The sequence below is a fragment of the Sapajus apella genome, unplaced genomic scaffold (genome assembly GCF_009761245.1).
Source record: "Sapajus apella isolate SASKATOON/1434 unplaced genomic scaffold, GSC_monkey_1.0 scaffold7, whole genome shotgun sequence".
Classification (NCBI taxonomy): domain Eukaryota; kingdom Metazoa; phylum Chordata; class Mammalia; order Primates; family Cebidae; genus Sapajus; species Sapajus apella.
In genome coordinates this window covers 748115-775581 of record NW_022436947.1, presented here as the reverse complement: position 1 = coordinate 775581, position 27467 = coordinate 748115, and the positions used below count along the sequence as shown (strand labels likewise).

Genomic DNA, 27467 nt, shown 5'->3' with positions numbered 1-27467 from the left:
AGTGAGTAGCCCACCAGTAGCTACTAACACTGTGGCTGCCCCACCAGGGCTCTCGGCCCTGCAGTGGTCTTAAGGGGTCACTTGGTATCTGGCACAGCGGAGCAGCACAAATCCATGTGGATGGCACAGAGCACATTTCTCCTAAAGAAGATTCTTTGAGATGATGCTTTTTTTTGGGGGTGGGGTGGGGGGATGGAGTTTTGCTCTTATTGCCCAAGCTGGAGTGCAATGGTGTGATCTCGGCTCACCACAACCTCTGCTTCCCAGGATCAAGCAATTCTCCTACCTCAGCTTCCCAAGTGGCTGGGATTACAGGCATGTGTCACCACGCCCAGCTAATTTTGTATTTTTTAGTAGAGACAAAGTTTCTCCATGTTGGTGAGGCTGGTCTCGAACTCCCGACCTCAGGTGATCCACCCACTTCGGCCTCCCAAAGTGCTGGGATTACAGGCGTGAGCCACCGTGCCCAGCCAAGATGATGCTTTTAAAGTGACTTTCAGTATATCAATCTCTTTAGCTCCTGCGTTGTGTGTAATAGCTAAACCCGTATCTTCACACACCGGAACTCATTGGATCTTAGCAACCACCTTTTTGGTCAGAGGGGTCTTCTTGTGTCTTCTTGAAGTAGGTACAGGTTCAGCATCCCTAATCCAAAAATGCAAAATCCAAAATGCTCCAAAATTTGAATCTTTTTGAGTGTCAACCTGACACTCAAAGGAAATTCTCCCTGGAGCATTTAAGGTTTTGGATTTTCAGATTAGAAAGGCTCAATGGTGAGTGTAATGCAAGGGTTTCAAAATCTGAAAAGAACCGAAATCGAAAACTCAACTTGCATAACTGCTCTTATTTGATGTAGGAGGAAACTGAGTCGGAGAGAAGTTGAGAGATGTGCTCAGTGACACACAATGAGCAAGTGAGAGACAGGACTAGTCTGTCTGCCTGGCTTCCAGTTCCCAATCTTTTTCCCGTATGTTCTACATCTGCATGCAGGGCTTGTGCTTCCCTAGGTGTTATGAGGAGATAAAACAGAAATAAGCTTATATTCTAGTTAGGATAAGCTGCAAACAGCATCCATTAAGACAGTCATTTGAGAGCTGATTGCTCTGTGCTGGTGATTCTGACCTTGAAGTACTCACACGAGAGGACACACAAAAATTATAGGCTGCTTTGCGAAGTCTGTGATGCGCTGTGGGTTGAAGATAAGCCTGGAGAGAATCAAGGTCACAGGCTTACCCAAACCTGAGAAACCCTGAAAACAGCCAACGTTAGTCAGTGGTAATGCTGAGCTGGAAGGTGTCCCTGAATCCAGCCGCCTGTGGAAGGTCCAAGGCCACACGGCCTGATGCTGAATTAGTGACAAGGAATCAGAAGACCAAACCGAGGAGGTCACAGTGTCCTTTGGAAAGGCAGAGTGGTGGAGCCAGCATAGCTCTGAAGGTCTACAATGAAGCCATGTTTCATCTTTCAGACAGCTGTGGTACCTGGACATCACAAGAGGCTTTCTGAGCTGTTTGAATATAACCCAGAATAAACATCAAATGACAAAAGAGAATCCCTCACTGTATTGTACTAGAATGTAGCCAGAGGGAAAGACTTGAAGGGCTGTTTCCAAGAGCAAAGCTCTAATGGGTTGGCCATGTGAGGCGTTGAGTGAAGGCAAAACTTTCCTAGGTAGTGGCTGAAGGCGTACCCAGAGTAGAGGAAATCCTTCCAGGGCACTCTGGAGCCAGGAATGAATAGGTGAGCCCTGCCAGTGGGATGATCCTGGTCGGTGGGCAGACAGCAGACAGGCAGAGCAGCAGGAACTTACAGGCAGCCTGTAGACTATTGGGTCAATTCCTAGGAGGTCTGGCAGCCAGGGACCAAGCCTCTGAGGTTCACCTGAGGCCAGGAATCCAGAAGGTGGAGTCCTCAGTTTAGGGAAACTGGTGACTGAAGCAGTCATCGCAGTCAGGCCCTGGTCATGGGAGAAAAAAACCAGAGGTCCAGCTACCTAGGCTGGTATATAAGGTCAAGGCGACTGGTATATAAGGTCAGGGCAGAGTTCATGGTGACAGTGACAGAGCTGGCTCCCACATCAAAGCCTGTGCAGCACCCTGACTTTGTCAGCCATTTTAATGTCTCTCTGGGAAAGGTCAGCCCTGCCTTGGAGCTTAAAGGGGGGTGGCCCAAATTGTGGGGAGAGGAGGGCTGTGAGTGCTGGAAACTGGAAGGTCTCCATCAAGAACCACCAGAGCTGCTGGGCACTGTGGAGCTGTGAGTGTGGAACCCTGAAGGGCAGGGCGCGTAGTCTGAGGTTCAGAGAGGAGAAGTGGCCGTCCCCACATCATCCTGGGCAGAGCTGGGACAGACCCATGTTCTTTTTTTATGATTTTAACTCTACTTTGTTTTGTTTTTTAGCATTACCATCAATGTTTAAAAAATAGACAATATATTTGCATGGTTCAGTGTCTTAAAAGCACAAAGGGTTTGATGAGGTTTTGTCCTGATAAACCCATCACAAATTGAAAATATCAGAAGTAGAAAATGCACTTAGGCCGGGCGCGGTGGCTCAAGCCTGTAATCCCAGCACTTTGGGAGGCCGAGGCGGGTGGATCACGAGGTCAAGAGATCGAGACCATCCTGGTCAACATGGTGAAACCCCGTCTCTACTAAAAATACAAAAAATTAGCTGGGCATGGTGGCGCGTGCCTGTAATCCCAGCTACTCAGGAGGCTGAGGCAGGAGAATTGCCTGAACCCAGGAGGCGGAGGTTGCGGTGAGCCGAGATCGCGCCATTGCACTCCAGCCTGGGTAACATGAGTGAAACTCCATCTCAAAAAAAAAAAAAAAAAAAAAAAAAAAGAAAATGCACTTAATACACCTAACCTACCAGACGTCATAGCTTAGCCTAGCCTACCTGAAATGTGCTCAGAACACTTACCTTAGCCGGCAGCTTGGCAAAATCATCTAACACAAGGCCTGTTTTATAACAAAGTGTTGGATGCCTCATGTAACTTTTTTTTTTCTTTTAAACAGGGTCTTGTTCTGTTGCCCAGGCTGGTGTATGGGGGTATGATCACAGCTCATTGTAGCCTTGACCTCTTGGGCTCTTAAGCAATCCTTCTGCCTCAGTCTTTCAAGTAGCTGAGACAACAGGCGTGTGCCACTGTGGCTGACTAATTTTTTTTTTTTTTTTTTTGAGATAGAGTCTTGCTCTGTTGCCCTGGCTGGAGTGCAGTGGCGTGATCTTGGCTCATTGCAACCTCTGCCTCCCAGGTCCAAGTGATTCTCCTGCCTCAGCCTCCTGAGTAGCTGGGACTACAGGCATGTACCACCATGCCTGACTAATTTTATTTTTTTTGGTATTTTTAGTAGATATGGAGTTTTACTGTGTTAGTCAGGATGGCCTCGATCTCCTGACCTCATGATCTGCCCACCTTGGCCTCCCAAAGTGCTGAGATTACAGGCATGAGCCACCATGCCCAGTCCTAATTTTTTTTTTGTAGAGATGGAGTCTCTCTATGTTGCCCAGGGTGGTCTTGAACTCCTGGGCTCAAGTGATCCTCCCACCTCAGCCTCTCAAGGTGTTGGGATTACAGGTAGGACCCACCATGCCCAGCTCATGTAATTTACTGAATACTGTATTGAAAGTGAAAAACAAGTTGGTCATATGGGTACTTGACATATGGTTTCTACTGAATGTGTATCACTTTCACACCATTGTAAAGTTGAGAAATCCTAAGTCAAACTATCTTCAGTTGGGGGCCATCTGTATGAGCAAGGAATCCTTCTTTCCTTCTCATTTTCCCAACTTCCCAGGTGTCCTTCTGTAGATAACCAATATTACTGGTTTGGATCCAGAGATGTTTTATGCGTAGGCAAGCATATACCTAATCATCTATATCTGTCATCTCTTTCCCTTTTTTTTAACATAAATGTGGCACACTGAGTCCTCACTTAACATCATCAATAGGTTCTTGGAAATTGTGATTTTAAGTGAAGCAACATACATCAGGTCCCTGAATAACGTTGTTTTATTATAACATTGATGAGAAAAAATAACTGGTTTCATGATACGTCATCCTCTTAAAGCCAGATTCCAGGAACCTATCAAGGACGTTAAGTAAGGACTTACTGTACATTCTACACCTTGCTTATTTTCATTTAATTTATCTTGTAAGGCTTTCCATATTAGTTTCCAAAAAGTCTTGTCTATTTTTAAATGGCTGTATTGCCTTCCATTGCATGTATGTACCATAATTTATTCATTCTCCTATTGATGGAAATTTAGGTTGCTCTTATAAGCAAAGTGGCAATGAATAATCTTGTACGTCTGTCATTTCACACCTGTGAAATGACATCTCCTGGAGAAATTACCAAATGTGGGATTTCTGGGTCAAATTGAGCCTTTGTAATTTTGAGAGATCTTGATGGATTGCCCTCCAGAGAGGCTAAACAAATTTACAAAATTTACACTCCAACTGCAACTCAGCGCCAGTGCCTGGTTCTCCACACCTCACCACTGCTGTCAACCTTCCTTCTGGGCCTTGGCCAGAATGATAGTTAAAAATGGCATTCAGTGTAGATTTAATCTGTAGCTGTCTTGTTTTGAGTGTTCTTGAGTATCTTTTCATATGTTTAAGTGACATTTGTATTTCCATGGACTTTCTGTTCATCTTTTGCTCATTTTTAAATTGTATTGTTTGATCTTTTTCTTATGAGTTGTAGGTGCTTTTTTATGTTTGCAGCAAATTAGTTCTTTGTGACATGACTTGCAAGTATTTCTGTTTGTCTTTTGATTTTGCTTATGGTGCCTTTTGCCGTGTGGGATTTTGTATCCTCATACATTCAAATTTATCAGTATTTTCTTTTATGGATTTTGGGTCATAGTTATAAAGGCTTTCTTTCTTTTGGGCTACAAAAAGGTTTTATCCTGGTTTCTGCCAATGCATTGTGACTTAAATTTTTCCAAACAAATATTTGATCCATTTGAAATTTATCATGGCTTAAGGTGCAAAGTATGCCTTCAGTTTTATCTTATTTTTCCCAGAGGGTGATCCAGTTTACTGAATATTCTTTATTAAATAAACCATCATTTCCCTTACTGATTTGAGATGCCACTATTACTATATGGTAAATTCCCATGTTTTCAATTGAGGTGGATTTTCTGAATTCTGGTCCAGTTCTTCTATCACCTAGGCAGCCGAGAGAGGCAGGGCCCTACTGTGGAAGAAGTACCAAGTAGCTACAGAGAGAGGACAGGCAGAGGGCTCCAGGTCTGCAGGGAGGGACCAGGATCAGCAGAGACACTGGAGGTTAGATAAGGACTGTCAGGGTGTGGAGGGAGAGACAGGCAATGCACCTGGGGAAGGGCGAGGTGGGGTTGGGGGAGTCTAGCAGAAAGAAGCACCAAGGCAGATATCCCAGGAGCAAACTGGGAGCTGCTGCGACTTGGGATGAGAGATGGGAAGGAATGGGGACTCTCCACGCAGTGGTCTTCATTTTTAGGGGGTTACTTCAGTCTGTCTTGGTACTTAGACACCACTTGCCTTGGTTTCATACCTGTACTTTATTCCAAGAACATCTCCACGATGTGCATTTTGAAGTCCTAACTCCCAGTGGGGAGGCATCTTACAATTAGATATTTATTTTTATTTTAAAAAATCTTAATGTATTCCATCTTCTGTAAGCAGGAAAAAAATGTAGGAAAATGGAAATTTCTCCAGCGTTAGCTCCCTATGCCCTCTATCTAATTGTTTCAATCTGGCCATGGTCTCTGCTTACCTCCAACTCCTCTGCTCATCCTCCAGCTGAGTCCTGCCCCTGCAGCCCGCTCCTCCTGTGAGGCGGTGGCTCTAGCACCCATCCTCTGCCTCCAGCCTCTCTGCCGAACCACCCCTGCTCTTGGCTGTGCTTTGGGGATCCTGAGTTCCCTTGAGAAGGCTTCCTTGACAGGCTCTTGCAGCACCAGTTCTGTTCACTGCAGTGAATGGAGTGGCTCCCTGAGGCCTTGCAAAACTAGATAAGAGACAACTGTCCGTCTTATCTCTCTCTGCTTCTGTGTGCTGGCTTCTGCTTTCAGAGAAGCCTTGAATGCAAAACCTAAGGGGGCCCAGGAATCACGGGAACAATGAGCTTCCGGAGGAGCTGGGCAGCCTTTCCAGGGTCAGGTGACTCCATCAGCATGATTTGCTCCTCTCCATTTACTTCGTCTGCAGCTCTGGGGTCCCAGGGGGTACCCACTGGCCACCGCTTTGCTCTGATGCTCTGGAAGTGAGAGTGGCTGTTTGACTCTGCTGCAGGAGAAGAGTGAACACAGTATTTAGGGAGATCTAGGCTGGGCCCATCCCTGGAAGGAGCAGTCAACTTCAACAGAACCTGGAAATCAAGTGTAGATGTCATGGGCTCCTGTGTGTCCACCCTGCCTGTGTCTCCAGCCATACTGAGGTCCCCACTCTGGTGCCCGGACAAGCACAACAGCCCCAGCCCGGGTCCTTCCCTGAAAGCCCTGCTGCCAGTTCCAAAGGCCCCCTGTGGGAGCCCAGCTCTGGTTCTTGAAGTACTTCTGTTTCCTGATGATCAAGGTGCAGACTCCTCATATGCCAGTCCGGGCCTTGTGGGCTGGCCTCAGGCTACCTCATATACTTCTTACATGGCAGCAGCAAGAGAAAATGAGGAAGGAGCAAAAGCAGAAACCCCTGATAAACCTGTCAGATCTCGTGAGACCTATTCACTATCATGAGAATAGCACAGGAAAGATCAGACCCTATGATTCAGTTACCTCTCCCTGGGTCCCTCCCACAACATGTGGGAATTCTGGGAGATAAAATTCAAGTTGAGATTTCAACGGGGACACAGCCAAACCATATCATTCTAACATGGCCCCTCCAGATCTCATGTCCTCACATTTCAAATTCAATCATGCCTTCCCAGCAGTCCCCCAAAGTCTTAACTCACTTTAGCAATTACCCAGAAGTCCGCAGCCCAAAGTCTCATCTGAGATAAGGCAAGTCTCTTCTGCCTATGAGCCTGTAAACTCAAAGGCAAGCTAGGTACTTCCTAGACACAATGGGGATACAGGTATTGGTGATACGTAAATAATAAATGGTAATTAATAAATGGTAATTAGTAAATACCATTTCTAATGGGAGAAATTGGCCAAAACAAAGGGGTTAAGGGCCCATGCAAGTCTGCAATCCAGTAGGGCAGTCCAATTTTAAAGCTCCAAAATGATCTCCTTTGACTCCATGTCTTACATCCAGATCACACTGATGTCAAGAGGTGGGTTCCCATAGGTTTGGGCAGCTCTGCCCCTGTGACTTTGCAGGGTACAGCCTCCCCACTGGCTGCTTTCACAGGCTGCCATTGAGTGTCTGCGGCTTTTCTAGGTGCACGGTGCAAGCTGTCGGTGTGTCTACTATGATGGGCTCTGGAGGACGGTGGCCCCTTCTCACAGCTCCACTAGGCAGTGCCCTAGTAGGAACTCTGTGTGGGGGCTCCAACCCCACATTCCCCTTCCATACTTCCCTAGCAGAGGTTCTCCATGAGGGTCCCACCCCTGCAGCAAACTTTTTCCTGGGCATCCAGGCATTTCCATACATCTTCTGAAGTCTAGATGGAGGTTCCCAAACCTCAATTCTTGACTTCTGTGTACCTATGGACTCAACACCATGTGAAAGCTGCCAAGGCTTGGGGCTTCCACCCTCTGAATCCACAGCCTGAGCCGTACACCGGCCCCTTTCACCTATAGCTGGAGCGGCTGAGACAGAGGGCACCAAGTCCCTAGGCTGCACACAGGGCAAGGACCCTGGGCCACACCCACAAAACCACTTTTACCTTCTGGGCCTCCAGGCCTGTGATGGGAGGGGCTGCTGTGAAGGTCTCTGACATGGCCTGGAGACATTTTCCCCATGGTCTGGGGGATTAACATTAGGCTCCTTGCTACTTATGTACATTTCTGCAGCCAGCTTGAATTTCTCCCCAGAAGATGGGTTTTCCTTTTCTATCGCCTAGTTAGGCTGCAAATTTTTCAAACTTTTATGCTCTGCTTCCCTTATAAAACTGAATGTCTTTAGTGGTACCCAGGTTACCTCCTGAATGCTTTCTGTATAGACATTTCTTCTACCAGATACCCTAAGTTATCCTTCTCAAACTCAAAGTTCCACAGATCTCTCAGGCAGGGGCAAAATGCTGCCAGTCTGTTTGCTAAAACATAACAAGAGTCACCTTTACTCCAATTCCCAAAAAGTTCCTCATCTTCATCCGAGACCACTTCAGTCTGGACCTTATTGCCCACATCGCTATCAGCATTGTGGGCAAAGCCATTCAACAAGTCTCTAGGAAGTTCCAAATTTTCCCACGTTTTCTTCTCTTCTTCTAAGCCCTCCAAACTGTTCTGACCTCTGCCTGTTACCCAGTTCCAAAGTTACTTCTACATTTTCAGGTATCTTTTCGGCAACATCCCACTCTAATGGTATCAATTTACCGTATTGGTTTGTTTTCACACTGCTGATAAAGACATATCTGAGACTGGAAAGAAAAAGAGGTTTAATTGGATTTACAGTTCCACATGGCTGGGGAGGCCTCAGAATCATGGCAGGAGGCGAAAGGCACTTCTTACATGGCGGTGGCAAGAGAAAATGAGGAAGCAGCAAAAGTGGAAACCTCTGATAAGCCCATCAGATCCCTTGAGACTTATTCACTATCATGAGAATAGCACAGGAAAGATCAGATCCCATGATTCAATTACCTCTCCCTGGGTCCCTCCCACAACACATGGGAATTCTGGGAGATACACTTCCAAGTTGAGATCTGGGTAGAGACACATCGAAACCTTATCACTATGATACAGTACCTATCAATCTGCAGTTCTATTTACTTTTAATGTTATATTTTGAGGTCTATCATTTACATGTATAAAATGCTATATACACACACAGAGTTCTAATTCTATTTTAGTTATTGTATAATATTCTATCATGTGAATGTGACCACCTTTTACTTTTCCACTTCCTTTGGTTTTCACTCTTTTTTGGGCTTTTGGTTTTCAGTCTTTCTTTTGCAAGCAATGCTGTATTGAGCATCCTTGTACATGTGTCCTCCTCAGGCACACATATAGGAGTTTGTTGAGAGGCTATGAATTTGGGCCATAGGGCATATACATTTCTACTTGATTTTGTCAAGCATTTGGGACAAGTTATACTTCAAATAACAGTGTCTGGAAGCTTCTATTTCTCCTGTCTTTACCAAATGTTGATTTTATCTGTTAGGTTTGCTGTTTTGATTGGGAAGTGGAATGTAGAGCAGCATTTCTGAAAGTTAAAAAATCAGAAATTCCATCTTGGTTTAGACTTCTCAGGTTAGAGCTAAGGATTGGGGGTTAGGGGAACACTTGTTTAACTACCAAGTATCAGCTTTGCAGGTCAAAGGTGAGTCCTAAATCATTACTCTCCTGCGTGGGTCAAACATCAAACTACATTTGGTGCTGGGCAGCTGTAGCCATGTTTCTGCCTTCATGTCTTGAAGGTCTTGTGTGTGGGTGGTGGAGATGTGTCAGAGAAGCTCTGGTGTAATTGGTCTTTGAGGGGGCTGGAAATCAGGGCATGGTAGGCTCAGTCCTTGAGCCAGGAGTAGGAGGGTAGGACATAGCCAGGGTTACAGCATAATGGGAATTGCTGCCTTGGGCTGGGAGTGGGGATGGGGTGAGATGCCAACATGGCTGAGAAAGAAACTGAGATCAGTACCTGAGGCCAGAAGAAGACAGGACGATAGGAATCTGTCTCCTAGATGTTCATTTCTTTTGTTAAACCATGACAGATTTGTACTTGCTGCATGTCTTAAAGGACATTTATGGTGTCTAATATATATAATAAATCTGTGTCCCAAATGGTGCCATAGTATAAAATAGCAATAATAATTATGGATTGCTTGTGACGTACCAGGCATTAAGTGCTTTACCTGTATGAACTTGTTGAATTCTCACAATATCCTCAACAGGGTAGATACTTGCGTCACACCCTTTAAAATAAAGACACTTGGTTATAGGGGGCTTTGTTAATTTGGCCAAGATCGCATATCCAGGGAGTCTTAAAGCCGGGATTAGAACCCCTGGCAAATTGGCTCCAGCACCCATGCTTTTTATCCTGTATAGTGCCACAGGACACAGGAGGAAAAGACTGAACAAGTTGCTCTTCCTTTCTTCAGTTCTGTTTTTGAATTTCATTGCAACTAGGGAGTCAGGATAAATTAATACTTTAACATCTGTAATCTAGCCAAGCCATTTAACTTAAACATGGAAATAATCAATTTTGTGAGTAGAAAGAGGTATAAAGAAAAACATAATTCATCTATTTGGGGTTTCTATATTCTGTCTGTGATCTTTAGTTTCCATGTAAGTTTTTCTTTTTCTTTTCTTTTTTTTTTTTTTTTATTTGAGACAGAGTCTTACTCTGTTGCTCAGGTTGGAGTGCAGTGGCATGATCTTGGCTTACTGCAACCTCCACCTCCTGGATTCAAGGGATTCTCCTGCCTCAGCCTCCTGTATAGCTGGATTACAGGCATGCACCACCATGCCTAGCTAATTTTTTTTTTTTTTGTATTTTTAGTAGAGATGGGGTTTTAACCATGCTGGCCAAGCTGGTCTCAAACTCCTGACCTCAGGTGATTCACCACCCTCAGCCTCCCACAGTTCTGGGATTATAGGTGTGAGCCACTGCACCCAGCCAGTTTCCATTCAAGTTTTAGCCGAGGCATATAACAGGTTGAAGAAGAAAATAGTCAATCATCTGAATTTTGTTTCTCAAGTACAACTCAGCTCCCCTCAATCCTTCCCCAGTCTCTTCTTCCTCTCTCTCTCTCTCCTCTGAATTAACTGGTAAAAAGGAAAATCAGCATTATGTAACTCCTTTTTCAAAGGAAAAGTGGAAAACTCAGTGATCTGCATTTTTTTTTTTTTTTGCCCTAGCTGAAACAGCATTCATTCAGCTATTCGGAAGCATCTGGATGATTGTCTGAATCCTCTCATTTTTACCGGGCACAGCCTGTAGGAAATGCCTGGCTTTGGCCTTCTAGAGATGCATACCTGGGGGAGATAGACTTGCCTGGGGAGAAGCTGGCCAGCAGAGTGTCTGCCATCGGGTCCCAAAGCCCCACACCCAGAGGCAGCGGTGGCAGAGCCCAGGAAAGCCATCTCTGTCCTGGCATCTGCAATTCTGGTGACTCATGAACAATCATTTTGCTTTTCTCTGAAGAAGCAGAAATGACGAATTTCCAAGTCTGTTTATCTTCTCTCTGTCCCTTTCCTTTAGGACAACTGCCTCATGCTGCATCCTTAATTTAAGGAAAATGGATGTTTCCCTCTGGCCTGAGAGCTGGGGATTCTTATCAAAAGTGACATTAAAAAAGTGCCAGACTGGCCTCCCTCCTCTTCCCAGTCCATCCTTCATCACCCCTGCCCGCCTCCATCACTGTCTCCCATCTCTAGATCTGTCTCCACTTCCTGGGTCCCTAGAGAGAAAGCATGAGCTCATTGTTTTCCAGCGAAAAACCAGATCTGGTTTCCTTCTCGCCTCGTTTGTCTGTCAGAGCCTGGAGATGGATGATTCTTCCACCAGCTGAACCTGTGCCTGGAGGAGCTGAGCCTGGTGTCTGCACCGGGCATGTGGGGGTCGCAGGCAGGGTAGTGGCAGCCCGCGGCTCCGAACTTTCCCAAAGGTCATTAGGGATGTGATGGGAAGAAGGGATAGATTATTTACTACACCCCAGATGGTAATCTAAAGCCATACCTCACCTTCTCATTCATTCCCAAGAAGTCTGTTTCAGGCTGGAAAATACATGAGCAAACTGGGGAAAAGGCAGCCACAAATGTGCAGGCAAGATGGGCCATGGGGGGCACAGACGGTGACAGCTCATTCTTTATTTCCTCTTGTGAAGAAGCGACGATGTAATGACATCTAAAAATGTCTTATTTAAAACATGCAAAAAAAAAAAAAAAAAAAACAGAGAAGGGGCAAAGGCATTCAGAATCCAGGAAAAAAAGGAATTAGGATAAAAAAGTTGTAGCTCCCACTGAAGATGAAGTGACCTTTACAACAGAGGACTGTGAAATGTTATAGGATGGTGCAAAAGTAATTGCGGTTTCTGCCAGTAGTAGTACAGTAATCTACTAGGTGCTTTTGTGAAGGAAAAGAGTCTCATGATAAAGGAATGAAAAGAACCTGGTTAGCAAATGCAATGAGAAGGCAGAGGAATGGAAGCCATCTGGCATAATTTGGGGAAGATCTCCATCAGCTGTCGTGGGGGAGGTGCCTTGTGGTCCCCCAGTGGGGAGGCCGCTTCTCTCTCTTTCTTCCTTTCTTCTTTGCTTTCTCTCTCTCTTCTTCTTCCTGACAGAGTCTTGCTCTGTCACTTAGACTGGAGTGCCATGGTGCAATCATAGTTCACCTTAACCATGAACTCCTGGGCTCAAGTGGTCCTCTTGCTTCAGCCTCCGAGTAGCTGAAACGACAGGTGCAGGCCACCATACCTAGCTAATCAAAAAAATTTTTTTCGTAGACAGGGGCTCAGTATGTTGCCCATGCTGGTCTTGAACTCCTGGGCTCAAGTGATTCTCCCGCCTTGGCTTCCCAAAGTGTTAGGATTATGGGTGTAAGCCACGGTGCCTGGCCCATTTTTATTTCTTAGTTGGAGTGCTGGCCACCCAATGATGCAGAAGCACAGGGAGGACCTGAGAGGTGCATTTTCTAGAGGGGCTGTCCTGGCTGCCAGGGGAGGCAAGATGGCTTGAGGGAGCCTGGAATGCAACGTGCAGAGAGCCTGGAGGCAGGTGACCAGTGTCGAGATTTTCAATGAGAGAGAGAGAGCACTCTCAGGGGATTCCGTGAATATGGACAAGCAGCCCCGTTAGAGGGAGCCCTGGAAAACCGTCCAAAAGGCTTATTAAACAGATGGTGGGTGAGCACACAGTGAGAAAGCGGTGATGCCGGCAGAGTGAACAAGCCATGCCAGGCTGACCTCATTCCCTTTTTGGATACAGTTCTTAGACAGACTGATAGGATGAACAGTGTGGGCAAGGTCTCTTGTGACGACCAGGTGGACAAAACAGGAACGTGTGGAGGCAGGGAGCTGGGTTCCTGGCAGTGTAACGATGGCACCCAAAGCACTTTCTCGTAACTGCGTGATTTCAGGTCACGACAAGGCTTTGTGTGTGTGCGCGGGTGGAGTTCTGCCTCCAACACCACCCTGTGGAAAGATTGTAGCAATGTCTTGGCGAGGATGGGGATGGCCTGCTGATGCAGCATGTGGGACTAATTGCTAATTTGTAGGATGACAGAATCACGATCCAAAAATTTTTTCAGGGGCTGAAACAAACAGAAGATCCTACACTGAGGTAACAAACCAAAATATATACATCTAAAAAACTGAGGCCGGGCGCAGTGGCTCATGCCTATATAATCCCAGCACTTTGGGAGGCCGAGGCGGGCAGATCACAAAGTCAAGAGTTTGAGACCAGCCTTGCTACTAAAGAGTAGAGACCAGCTATCTCTACTAAAAATACAAAAAAAAAAAAAATTAGCCAGATGTGGTGGTGGGTATCCATAGTCCTAGCTACTTGGGAGGCTGAGGCGAGAGAATTGCTTGAACCCAGGAGGCAGAGGTTGCAGTGAGCTGAGATCACGCCACTGCACTCCAGCCTCGGTGATAGAGTGAGACCCCATTTCAAAACAAAAAACAAAAAACTGAAAAATGAGGAAAGACAGCTGCCCAAGCACATGAATGGGGAGAGTTGGCCTACTAGCTTTGTCGGAGGAAACCACGCTGTCCCCTCGAGTGACAGCACCAGCACATAGCAGCCCACAAAGCTAAGAGGGGGCCAGCCCACATGGTCAGAGCTGTGACAGCAGACCTGGGTGCCTGTGGCCCTACTGGGTTTGCACAGGTCTGACTGTGCACAGGAGTGACTGTTCCCAGTGCTCTGTGTGACCCTGGGAGAGATTCTCAACCACAAACTGAACCTGGAGGATGGCCAGCGTGGCAGTGTTTTTTGTGACTGTGTGATTGGGGGAACCTGGAAGTGTTCATCTGGAAGAAAGGGAGATTTGGGGTTGGGGAGAGGCATGAGCATTGTCTTTAAATACTTATGGGCTGTTGCATGGGAAGGTGATGTTATTGAAGGCTCACCATGGAGCAGGTTTTACAGGGGTTATCTCATCCGTTCCTCATGTGTCTTCTGAGGTGTGTGCTATTATTACCAGTATTCTGCAGATGATGAAACAGAGGCTTTGAGAGGGCTAGGACCTTGTCCAAAGGCTCCTGCTGGTAAGCGGCTTGTCCTGGGAGTGAGGACAAGAATGTGGCTGAGACTTAAGAGTCAGATGCCGGGCTAGTAAGCACTCTTTAGCTCTCCTCCACTGCTGTGCTCTGTGTTACTGTGGAGCTGTCTTCTTTCCAGCTTGTTAGGGGAGCAATGGAAGCAAACATTTTGTCTTACTCTGATAAGAGCAGCAGAGTCTGTAGGTGCTGAAAATCCCCGCAAATGGAAAAGTTTTACTTTATATGTTTCCAATATAAAACCTTGGAAGATCTCCTGCTTTCTTTCAGAAGAGGCTGGTCTTTCCCAAGTTCTTTTCACACGTGTGGCAGGGCGTGCTTAGGAGTTTGTTAGGTGGATTTGAATCCTACCTCTGTCACCTAATCACCATGCACTTTTGAGGATACGTAGAAGGATACCTCTCTAAGCTTCTCAGTCTTCATTTACGAATGGGGATAATAAGGCACCTTTTAGGATTAAACAGGCAAATGAATAAAATGGTTCTGTGTACAGTACCTAACACATAGAAAGTATTCATTAAACAGAAGCTATTGTTAAAATGAGTAACAGTACTCAAAGCACCATTTTGACCATCAGGACTAACTACAAAGGTGAAAAACACAAGTTTCTCTATCTCAGAGCTTTTACTATAGCTAGAGATACATGATTCATACATAATAACTGTGTTGTAACAGTAACCAGCAGAAGGTGTTTAGGGCAGGGTCAGGGGGTCAGAAACATAAGGGTGGGGTGGGTGGGTGGGTGACAGGTTTTGAAAACAAAGTTCCATGTGTGTAATGAGGAGGGTCCCCTGAGCACCTCTCATAACAAACATTTATGTAACATAGAATGGAAAGAAATTAAACATTTAAGACTCAGTCTATGCAGTGCATACAAAACAACGTTAAAAGGCCACATTGATAGGGCAGCACAAAAAAAAAAACCAAAGCATACAAAATGGAATGCATTTGAAAGCATTAAAAATAAAAACGTAGATAACACTTTTCCTTAGTATGAAGAAAATAAAACCTTCTTTCTGGCTGGGGCTGCAGCAGCTATAAGCCTTGCAAATCCTTGGGCTCAGAACATCTGGGAGGAGCAGAAGGCGCTAAAGAGAAGACGTGGGGGAGTTGGGGTGTGGAGATTTCTTGAAATAAGCTTTTGTGAAGAGCTGCCTCTTAAACAGGGAGAGCTCCTGTCAACATTGCCAGTCTCAGTGGAGGTTGGCAAGGGTGTGTCTTCTCTGCCCCTCCCTTTTCTGCCCCGTATGGGGACAGGGCTGTGGGGGCCATGGGAACCACCAGCATGGTCTGCCCACGTTGAAACTCCAGAACGTTCTTGGTTTGCTTCCTGCCCCTTTCATCACTGACAAAGTTTTCCTTTTAATCTCCAGTCTTTAAGCCCTTAGACTCCTGTGTTCCTTCTCTCGCCTCTTGTGGTCTTCTGAAGAATTCAGTGTGATCATGCTAATACATCTGATAAATGGCCTTCCTAATATGCTAAAGAAAAATCTTCCTGCTAAGATGTAATTTTACATTTTTTCTTTTTTGAGAAAGTGCTTTTTAAAGAGGAGATGAAGCCTGAGCCTTAAAGCTCTAACTGGTTTTGTCTTTTTTTGTTGGTGGTTTTTTCCATGTGCTTTTTCTACTTTTGATTTAATCTTCCGTATATTAAGTGCAGGGGATTAGCCAGGCCTCGAGCTAGAAAGTCTAAGAACTGTCAGCCCAGTGGGGGAGACAGCTGTCAAGTCCTAAAGGCTGACACTGTGGTGGGCAGAGGCCAGCATGTGTCACTGGGGGACCCCACATGGGCTGGACACTCCAGGTGCTGTCACTGTGGAAAGCTGAGCAACATATGAGAATGGACGACGTCCCTTCCTCCTTCCCTTTCTTTCTTCCATCGTCAGTGGATGTACTGAGTTTCTTCCATGTACAAGGCACTGTGGCTGCAAAAATAATCCTTGTTCCCAACAAAGCTTCCACCCAACAGTGAATCCTTATAGCCATGGTGTCTGAAACTGCTGCGCTCACACTGGAAAGCACCGACCTGTCTTAGAGAGGCCAGAATCCGCATCCTAGCTTTTCCCCTGGCTGCCACAGATGAAGGCCTGGAGGCCTCTTTAGTCAAACGGGGCTGGTCCTAGAATGCCACCCTCCTGGGGGCTGTCATGAGGATGGCATGGGATAATATGAGAGCCTCTGGCATGTGGTAGGCATTGAATATATTTTTTGTTTGTTTGTTTGTTTTAAAAAAAGGAACTCTGGGATGAAGGAAACATGTGGACTCTCAGAAGTGGTCCAGCAGTGTGTTCTGGACTACTAGGGTCCATCCTGTGCCTGTAGCTGGGTGAATACCCAGAGAGGAAAGGGCCTCAGGGGAACAGTAAACGAAGAGAAAGCCTGCCTCATCCAACGGTGCCCATAGGACCTTTCAAAGTAACCTCAAGACTAAATTGTACTAGTTCTCTTTCAAGCATGTAAATCATGTCCACTATACTCCTCTAGGTCATTGTTCTTAGTTTGGGTCCTCCTAAAAGTAGAGCTTGTGACAGGGTCTCTGAGGGAAGCAGGTGGGCAGAGCTGGAAGCATCAGACTAGAAAGCGAGAGAAACCAGTCAAGAGGGCGGGGTTGAGCCGGTTACTACTATGAGTGCCAGGTTCCATTCCAGGGGACCCTCTGAGGAACTGTGCAGAAAGCATCTCATAATTACTCTCCCAAAGGACGAGGTTGTTGCTCTCTGCCTGTCACCCCCTTGGCCGAGGGCTGTGCTCCTGCAGTTGCTCAGGGTGGGCTCAGTGGGGTTGGGAGGGAGTGGAGACAGGGAGGGCAGGGGTGCTTGCTGTGGGCACTATCAGCTTGCCCAGGAGCATCCACTGCAGCTGGAGCTGGAATGAGAGGTGGGCGGAGGGGACGTGGCACTGAGGGTGATTGCACTAGTTCTGTCCACAGAGATGCTGGAGTCATTTTAAGGCATTGTGTAAACACAGCTTGGGGGTAGGCATTCAAACCTGGTATGGCTTTGCCAATGGCTCTCAGTATGGCTTTGGAGAATAGAACAGCAGACACTTGGAGCCATTACTTAATTTACCTAGTAGATCAAAGCAGACCCAATATCTATTTTTCACTCATCCAAATATAATTGAAGGTTTCCTATGTGCCCATTGCTGTGCCTGGCTCTGGAGTAGAATGTAAACAAAAGAAATGGCTTCTGACTTTTTTTTTTTTTTTTTTGAGACAGTATCTTGCTCTGTTGCCCAGGCTAGAGTATGGTGGTGTGATCACAGCTCACTGAAGCCTCAAATTCTTGAGCTTGGGCAATTCTCCCATCCCAGCCTCTTGAGTAGCTAAGACCACAGATGTATAACACCACGCTTGGCTAATTTAAAACAATTTTTTTTTTTAAAATACAGTCAAGGTCTCACTATATTGCCCAGGCTGGTCTTGAAGTCCTGGCCTCAAGTGATCCTTCCATTTTGGCCTCCCAAAGTCCTGGGATTACAGGCTGAGCCACCACATTTGGCCTGGTTTCTGATTTTTATAAACTCTGTCTGGTGCTGGAAACTGTTCTTTGACTAAAAAAGGATTTGGGATTAAAGGAGTCTGGGAAAATCTGCTGTAACTGTCCCTTTTTGGTAGAGTCACAATGTATATTAAAAATGCTTAAAGTCCTACAACAAGTGAGCCTTTTATAATTTGTTTAACCCAGCCTCTCCTAAATACATTGGGCCATCACACTCCAATCCCATCTCGCCACTTTTAAAGTGATGGGTGGAGAGAGTGCCCACATTCCAGTGCTTCCCTGGCACCCCGTTGTGGATAGTGTAGGGCCTTGCCTTTGGAGAGCTGCCTTGGATGCTTTATCCCTTCTCCGCATCTTTGCTCTCTAAGCTGAGCTCCTCTGTAGCTGAGAGCCCCTCCATCTGGAGGAAGGGGATGTGGGATCTCATTCACACTTAGGTGCAAGTCAGGGCTACCCCTTCAGACTTATTTACAAGAGCTTTAACAACGGGTGTCCGGAAGAACAATATTCAATCCAAAGGAATGGCTCTCTAGTACCACAGCACTTGTTTAGGGAAGATAGTTTTAGATGGGGTGAAGTTAGGTCCCAGCACTGCCTCTAAAACCACTCTGCCTAGAAGGGCTCTGCTTAATATGTATTACCCTTGAGTGATGGACTCTTTTGACAGCACTTAGGAAACCTGGATTGCTGAGAGCTGATACATGTGGGAGAAAAACTGCCTTCTGGCATTGCTGTATGTGTGACCAGACTTCAGAATTCAGTGTCACTGCACGCAGTTTCTGTGCCATCTCTGGCACCCTCTCTTCCTGGTCTCTGTTCCTCACGTATCCAGTGCGCTCAGAGCTCTTGCTCCACCAGCCTCCTGGGGCTATTGCGTGTGAAAATTTATACTTGATAGACATAGGTCTGTGTTTATAGCATGATGCAAACAGTTCAGTAATATTATTTCTGAGTTTCTGTGTTCATGTCCCCTTAAAGTAGTCTTAGGACAGCAACTGTTAAGAATAATATTTACTGAGCACTTACTACATGCAGGGACCACTCTTTAATACTCGATGTGAGTTGTGAAGCTATGCTTGGGTCTTAGAAGACTTGAGATGGAGAAGAAGTAATGGACAGTCTCTCCCCGTTCATTGTTCCCCATGTCTCCCTTTGCTGCCATGGAGCTCTGGGAAGGAAGAATGTGCTAGCATTGGACTAAGTGGGAGCTACAGTGATGCTTTTGGAAGGGGGTGGGAGAAGGGAGATGTGAGGGGGAGAGTCCTGGAGAAAGAGAGGAGAGGAGTGAGCTGGATGTTTTGTCTGCGCGTCCAATCCAGCCTCTGCCTTCTGCACCTGCTCTGAGCTCCTGGCGGCTGACTTACCCTCCGGCTTCTAGTTCAGGTTCTGCTGCTGGGAGGGGGGGTTCTGATGAGAGATTAAAGGGAGCAGTGAGAGGCTGAATGTTTCTTCTCTGCCGCCTCGCCACAGGTTGGCTGTGACTCTCCGCCAAAGGCTGCATCATCTCTGTCCATATGGCTACCCTTGCCAGGTCCTGGTGACAGCTCCCTTCTCTGTCCTTCCAGGCCTTGGGGTCATACCAGCTGCTCCTGCTGCCAGCCCGGTGTCCCTTGCACCATCCTTTGCTGGTCTCTTCATACTCTGTGCTTAGCTTTGTAAATCACCCTCCCTGTTTTGTTGCTATTGTGGTGAGGACATTTAACATGAGATCCACCCTTTTAAGATAGTTTCGAGTGTATGATAGTATTATTAACCATAGGCACAATGTTATACAGCAAATCTCTTATTTATCTTGCACAACTGAAACTTTGTATCTGTATCTTTGTATCTCCCCATTTCTCCCACACCTCAGCCCCTGAAAACTACCCCTCTGTGTCTATGAGCTTGACTATTTTAGAGAATTCATGCCAGTGGAGTCACGCAGTATTTTCCTTTCTATGACTGGCTTGTTCACTTAGCATAATGTCTAGGTTACTCTATGGTTGTTGCATGCTGCAAGCTTCTCTTCTTTTTCAAGACCGATTATATGGCATTGTAGGGATGCAACATTGGATATTGCGTGGATACCATGTTTCCCTTATCCTTTGTCTGCTGATGGACATTTAGGTTGCCTGTATGCTTTGGCTGTTGTGAATAATGCTGCAATGAACATGGGAGTGCAGATATCTCTTTGAGATAGTGATTCCAATTGTTTTGGATTTGGCCCAGAAGTAGGATTGCTGGATCATTCGTAATTTTTTGAATAACCGCCACACTGAGTCCCATCGTGGCTGTAACTGATTTACATTCCCACCAATAGTATGCAAGGGTTTTGCTTTCTCCACCTCCTCGACAGTATTATTTATTTATTTTGGTAATAGCCATCCTGACAAGTATGAGGTAACATCTCCTTGTGGTTTCAATTTACATTTCCCTGATGATTAGTGATACTGGGCAACGTTTCCTGCTGGACATTTGAATGTAATTGCCTTTGGAGAAATGTCTGTTCAAATCCTTTCCCCGTTTTTTTAGTCAGGTTGTTCTTTTGCTACTGGGTTAAACTGTCCTTTTTTGAAACTCTCCTTAATTACCTGTGTCTTGCTATGACCCTGACATACGGGCAGGAGGGGTCACTAGCTCGGAAGGCAGAGCGTGACTGAGGGTTTAAAGTGTCCCACCAGGCCAGGGGTAGTGGCTCATGCCTGTAATCTTAGCACTTTGAGAGGCAGAGGTGGAAGGATCACTTGAGCACAGGAATCTAAGACCAGTCTGAGCAACACAGTGAGACTCCCATCACTACAGAACATAAGAAAAGGCTGGGCACAGTGACTCGTGCCTGTAATCGCAGCAATTTAGAAGACTGAGGTGGGCAGATCGCTTGAGCCCAAGAGTTTGAGACCAGCCTGGGAAATATAGTGAGACCCCATATAGTGAGACCCCATCTCTACTAAAAATAAAAAAAAAATTAACTGGACATGGTGGCATGTGCCTGTAGTCTCAGCTATTGCAGAGGCTGAGGTGGGAGAATCACTTGGGCCAGGAGTTCCAGGCATAGTTAAGCTCTGATTATGCCACTGCATTCCAGCCTGGGTGACATAGTGAGACCAGTCTCTTTTAACTAACTAACTAACTAACTAAGTCCCCCACAGGGGCCACAGGAAGGAGCCACCCATGGAGTCCCTACCAGCCAGTCCTCCCCTACCTGAGGCTTCTGGAGGGAGAACGGAGACTCGGGGCTAGAATGCAGGAGTTTGGTGCAGGGGGGTTTGTCCTTCCTTCCCGGTGAGGCCATGGACTTCTCCATTGCCTTCCAGGTAGCCCCTCTGTACTGGGTGCTGCAGGAAAACTTGTTTGTATTAGGAAGCCCACATTCTGGGCGTACATATTTAGTGCCCAGATGGTTCCTGTATATACAAAAGCCCAGCACACTGACAGGACCCACAGGCACATGGATAAATATTTTGCTTTTCTTTTTAGGCAATATTTGAATCTTTCAAATTTAATTGCCGTCAGAGGCAGGATGCTTGCAATCCCAGAGGCAAAGCAAATAGCGAGGGCCTCCAGCTGGGCAGTTGTGGCTGCTCCAGGCAGGCTCCCCGGCCAGTCACCTGCAGTGCCCGTGGGTTGGCTTTTTGCTCTTGCTGAATGTCAAGGGCCTCTTCCCTCTCTGGCTGGGTGGGCTACGGTTGGAGGAGGTGAAGGGAGCTGGCTCCAGCCTGCCTGGAACCAGTGGCAACTTGTTGAGTTTGTGTTGAGGCTGAGAGAATCTGACCTGAGCTAAGAAATCAGATATTTTTCTCACACAAGAGTGAGTCACCAATCTGGCCATCCCCAGTGGGATGTGTTTTGTGTTCCAAGCCTGGGTCTTGGAGCTGTTTTGTTGAATCTTGAAATTATTGCAGGTATGGCAGCTGCTACCTCAGAAGGCACCATTGTGCAAATGAGACGAAGGCAGCCCTTTTGGCAGGGTGAGCCTCCAACACCCCTGACCGGGGTGCAAGGCTTGGCCAGCAGAGCAGCAGCTGGGTTTCAGTGTCTACCTGGGAAGTGCCCTTATGCAGGACACAGCCTGCCCGACTGCACATGTCCAAGGCATGATGGTATTCTTGTTACAACATTCTACCTTTATATCTTCCTTTCCTCTTTCTTTTATTCCTTTTTTCCCCCCAAATCATTGACCTGGTTGCCCCTGGGGTTACATTTACCAAGTACATTGCGACAGTGTTCTGTGACCATATACAGATTTCTTCTACCTCACTGTGATTAATAAGCCTCTCCTTGTATTGTCCAGGCAGGGAGGAGGCGTTTGCTATAGATGCACAGTTCTGCAACAATCGCCTCCTTTAATTCATTAGATTCTAATTTGCCTCAATTATTTTAATTCCTTGCATGTAATAAAAGCAGTTGGATTCTTTGCCCACTGCAGTCTTACAAAGAACACCTCATATTACTCATTCCTTTCCTCAAAGCACATGTTATTGGTGCTTACCTTGTGCTAGGGGCTGGGAAGATAAAGATGAATGAATAAGACAACATCCCTGCCCTTGAGAAACTCATAATCTAGTGGGGGAGTGAGGCATGTAAACAGATAAATCACAGTGCAGGAGTGTGTTTGCTGCAGGAAGGATGGAAGCACAGGGGAGCGGGGAGGAGAGCAGGGAAGCTGCTGGTGAAACACCTGCTGCTGGGGTGCCATTCTAGATGCCAGGAGGGCTCTGCCAAGGAGCTGCTGTTTGAGCCGTCTCTTAGGATGAGTAGGTGTTGGCTCACCCTAAGGAAAAGCAAGGCAGGGAGGAGAATAGATGCCAAGTCAGGAGTGAATATGGCATCTTCAGGGTAAGGTGGGGAGGTTCCCCTGGCTGGAGCCTGGGGCATGTGAAGGCTAGGGCCTGAGGGGAGCTGGGACTTGATGCCTGAGGAATGTGGGGTTTATCTTGTGTGTAAGAAGGCCAATGGAGGGCCTGTGGACGGAGTGTGACATTATCATATTTTCCTTTCCTTTATGGAATACACTCCACATGGGAGGGTGGCCTGGTAGAGGAGACTCTCTGGTCCTGGGTTCTGATCTTGGCACTGCTACTTCCTTGGGTGAGTCATTTAATCTTCTCATGCCTCCACTTTTTCATTAAAAAATAGGGATGAGGATGATAATGCCTACTTAATTTGGTTGTACAATGGACTGAATGATTAAATGAGTTGGTATCCATAATGGCATTTCCTACTGGTGGACCAAGTCCAGAACCCATAAATAGGTTCCAGGTGTGTTGGAAACCCTGGTCCCTTCAGCACCCTAGGAGCCTGGACAGAGCCATGGGCAGCATCATCTCTTCACTCCAGGGTGCCTTGTAAACATCTTCTGTGTGTGCGCCATAGCATGAATAAAGCTGGAAACCAGTGGTCTCCAGAGCCTTGTCGAGTCCCTCCTATCTCGTAAGTCCTTTAGTAATGTGGTTACTGGTTGAGATAGTCATTGTATCAGGACAACTACTACAGGAGGAGAGGAGACAGAGAGTAGGGCCTGGACTCCTGGGACATTTCTCAAGTAGAACTGGCAGAATTTGGCGACCAGCTAGCTGTCAGGAAGGAGGGGCCGCCTTGAGGAGGAGGCAGCATTCACAATGACTGCAGGATTTATGATGTAGACTGGAGGGGAGGTGATGCTATTAATGGAAATTGTTATGGAAATTAGAGCGTGTGGGGTTGGAGGTGTGAATGTGAATGGGGAAGTGGAGACTGTCTGGTAGACTCCTTTTTCAACAAGTTTTGCAAGTTAAGGAAGGAGGATGACAGGATGAAGGTAAGAGGAGGAGGCGTGCTTAGGGGGAATGCTGGGGGCATGTGAGAGGCTTCAGGATGTTTGTGGGCTAAAGGAAAAGAGGCAGAAAAGTTGAAAAATTGAAGACACAGGAAGAGTACCTACCACTCTCTAGAACGTGCCTCTTGGACATCGTCAGTCTCATTGGAGGAACGCCCGCCAATAACTGGCACCTGGGCAGTTGTCCAGATATGATTTATAATAAGGCATCGGTTTCATGAGGCACTGTCTAATTGCACTTCACCAATTGCCAGGTTCCCTGCTGACAGTGGGCCAGGGGGTCAAACAATTCAATCATGTGCCACCACTTATAAATTGAAAATCAGTGGGGTGCAAAATGGATTACCATCAAAATCCATTCAGGCACAAAACCAAAATTTAAAACCCCTCGCCTTTAAAAATTGCCCCTTTCCTGATTCTTCAGAATGCACTGACATTGAGTCTTTATATCCCCCAGATGAGCAAGTGTCAATAGAAATAGCTGCAAGAAACCAAAAGTAATGGGGGAAGAGCTCCCCGTGGTGCCTTCCTTTTGGAATTGGCAAACAGTGTGGATTTATGCATTAACGCATTGGCAATTCTGTTAGCTTCTCTGAACCAGCGGTTCTCAAACTTAAGTTTGTAATAAAATTCCTGGAGGGATTATTTAAATTCAGATTGCCAGGCTCTACTTCCTAGTTTGACTCAGCAGGTCTGGGGTTGAGAGCCTGAGAAGTTGCGTTTGTTGCAAGTTCTTAGGGAATGCTGATGTTGCCGGCCTTGGGACCATACTTTCAGAATCTCTGCCAAAAACATTTTGACAATTGACTAGTAAAGCATGCTTTGACTGGTGTTGAGTCTGTTAAGAAATCTAAGTTTTGTTCAAGAAATCTGGAGACTAGCTCAAAGAGTCACAGATTTGTCTGAGTGCTTTGTGTTCAGAGGTGAGGTTGGGAGGACGGAGGCCCCCTCACAATCCCCCAGCTCACTATTCCAGAAAATTGTGTGTGCTCAAAGCACAAATGGTATCATTAAGGCTTAACAAATCCTGTTCTCTGCTGGTCCCTGGTTGGAAACGATGTGTTTTGATGCCAAACTTTCTCTCTTGACTTGAAAGTTGATTTTCTTGGTCATGTTAGACAAGCTGCTGTCAGCCTAAACACTGGTTCTTCCCACCTCTGCGTGATCCCAGAGATGTATTTTTCCATCTAAATCGATGCTATTTGATTGTAGTTCTACTCTGTTGCTCTTTCTGAGTGAAGGTATTGCCTTTCTGTAGTTGTCACCAGGCCCAATATCAAACAAGTCTTCTTCCCCAGGACGGGAAAATTAATTCCAGAGCTATTCCAGATGTGGTTGCTTCTTCCTTAACATTTCATTTCCTGTCTCTCTTTTTCAGGAGAAATTGAGCGATGCACGTACATCAAATACCACTACTCCTCAGCAACCATCCCCAGGAACCTCACTTTCAACATCACGAAGACCATCCGTCAGGATGAGTGGCATGCCCTACGTAAGTGCACCTGAGTCTTGGTGACTGTGATTGTCTCCTTTAGAGGAATTGGAGGGTTGGATTATGCCTCCTTCTGGGATCTGTGGATGGTCTCAGAACATTGAGATGGTTCCGTAAAGTGCCAATATCTTTGGGTCAGAATTGCCTCAGTTGGTTTTGATTGCATTGTAAATTTGGGGAGTTTGTTTCTAAAATCAAAGAAAGAGCCAACCATTGAAACTTCAGAAACAACTAGCCATTGTCTAGTTATCTTATTTCACTACCCTGGTAGGTACGTAAGATTTCACCTACCTGACTTAACCAACTCTTGGGATTTATTAATAATTCCAGCCTGTCTCCAAGTTGCTTGGAATATTATTGTGGTAACCTGTTAGTCCCTTGGTTTGCATTTGTAAAGGTTGAGACCAGCTGGTGGTTGCAGGATGCATCACCTTGGAGATTTGCGTCTGGATGGGTCACTGAGAAGTAGGATCTGGTCTTAAAAGCTACTGTTTACCCTCAAGTGATAGGTTTTGGAACCCTGGTTCATGTGCAATTCCTTGGCAAATGTCGGAATATCTGCATGCATTCATTAGGGCATTTCTTGGCCAGGGATCCTCAGAGACTTAAATGACAACGACAGGGTGACTTAATGAGCAAACAGAGTTTGTTGGCTATTTTTACTCTTCTGCTCCATTGGGATACACTGCCTGTCTGTGGCGGGAGAGCTCTCCTTCCTGCGGGCACAGTTCTTCAAGCTGACACATTCTTACTGTCAGCAAGTTCATGCTGCCTCTGTTGATTTGTCGTGCATTCATAGTTCATCTTTTTTCACCAGATTTCGAAAGGTTTAGATTCGGTTGACATTTATATGTGAAGGAAGGTTCTTTTATTGTTTCCTAATAGTAAGGATCCCTTAATTGGTAAACTTTGAAGATGATAGATCTCTAGGTGGGAAACATCTCTCTTCTCCTTATTGGTGCCTAGTTATCTTTTGGGTGGATTAGGCCCAGAAGGTGTATTCTACTTTTGGGATTGGCTTTAATTAAAGCGCCACAACTGGGAGTGGGAATGGGAGGTGAAAGAGACAAGTAAAATCAAACAGAAAAATCATTCATTGGTTTCAAGAAATATACTGTGGGTGTGTGTCCAGATGATTGTCACTAAATACCCCTGGCCTGAAATGATAGAGCAGGTACCAAGGGATGAGAAAGCATTCAGCAGACTGTTTCCCCTACAAGCTTTATCCATTACTAGAGACTGTAAGCAGCACATGGGGACAGAGAGCTAATGTTCAAAGAGGGTTCCCACATGCTGGCCTTGAGCTAAGCATGCCACATATTTAATTTCAGTGTTATATTTGCCTTAGAGACACTAGGCATCGGGGTTATCAATTTCCTTTTGGAGATACACATGTAAGGATTAACATGTAGAAATATACAATGACTCCTTATTTCCCACAATGTATTGATCTAATATAGTTTCTTCTTAGGAGCCTAGAAGGGATGTTCAAGATTGATAAATCCTGTTGATTAACCACTGAAATATAACTTAAGTTACAGGGCTCATAATAGGATTCAGAATCTAAGAAGGAAGAAGTTATTGACATAGCAGCTTCAATTCAAATTAACTCAATTTAACCAAAGTTACCCTGTTTCTATTTGTGTCAGTGGATACCGAGGCCACAGAGGGCTCTTTAAGGAGCTCAAGTTTGGGGGTGGAGGAGGGTAGGGGATGGGAAGAGACATTCATAATCCAAGTAATTACAAGGCAGTGTGATAATTACAATATAGCAGAATCGCTTTAAGCAGTTAAGATAATTTGGAAGTTTTTTAGCAAGAAGGAAAATTATTTTAGTGTAAATTTCACAGATACCACTTCAAGGGAAACCTAGTAGAACTCTTTTGACTGCACACACTTCAGATACCTAGAATTCAAAGAGATTACCTAGGGAGGCATCGCTGGAAACATGTCACAAGGCATTGGCAAAGACAGAGAGGAAAGGATAACGCCAAGGTTTGTGGGGTCTTCTTTGAGCCCTGCGTGTCTCCAGGCTCTTATTCCCAAATCGTAGTGCTGTTGGGTTCTGCAAAATCTAGTGTGCAGCCTATGCTGTGAATTGGGGTGACAGATCTATTTTTAACTGATAAAAGCCATCTCAAAGACTGATACATGAAAAGGTCTCGGGCACTTGGTGTGGGTGAAGTTGAGGCCACCTTTTGGTGAGGGATTCATCTGCCTCTTTCACAAAGCCGCCTAATGGGCCGTTAAGCAGAGAGAGGGAACATTTGCCATTTCTGACATCGATGACAGCTATTTTTAGCCATAGGGCAGGTGAGCATCTGCCACAGCTGAATTTGGTCCTAAGTGTAATTGGGAATGCTGGCAAGAG

The 27467-nt window shown here is 45.9% G+C and overlaps 1 protein-coding gene across 1 annotated transcript in view; it reads left to right on the top strand.

Annotated features, from left to right (window-relative positions):
* TMEM178B (transmembrane protein 178B) overlaps positions 1-27467 on the top strand; it is a 416029-nt gene that overhangs the window by 116968 nt on the left and 271594 nt on the right. The window contains exon 2 of the mRNA XM_032275630.1: positions 24983-25096. Within this exon, the coding sequence (XP_032131521.1) occupies positions 24983-25096 (114 nt within the window). The remainder of the gene's footprint in view (positions 1-24982; positions 25097-27467) is intronic.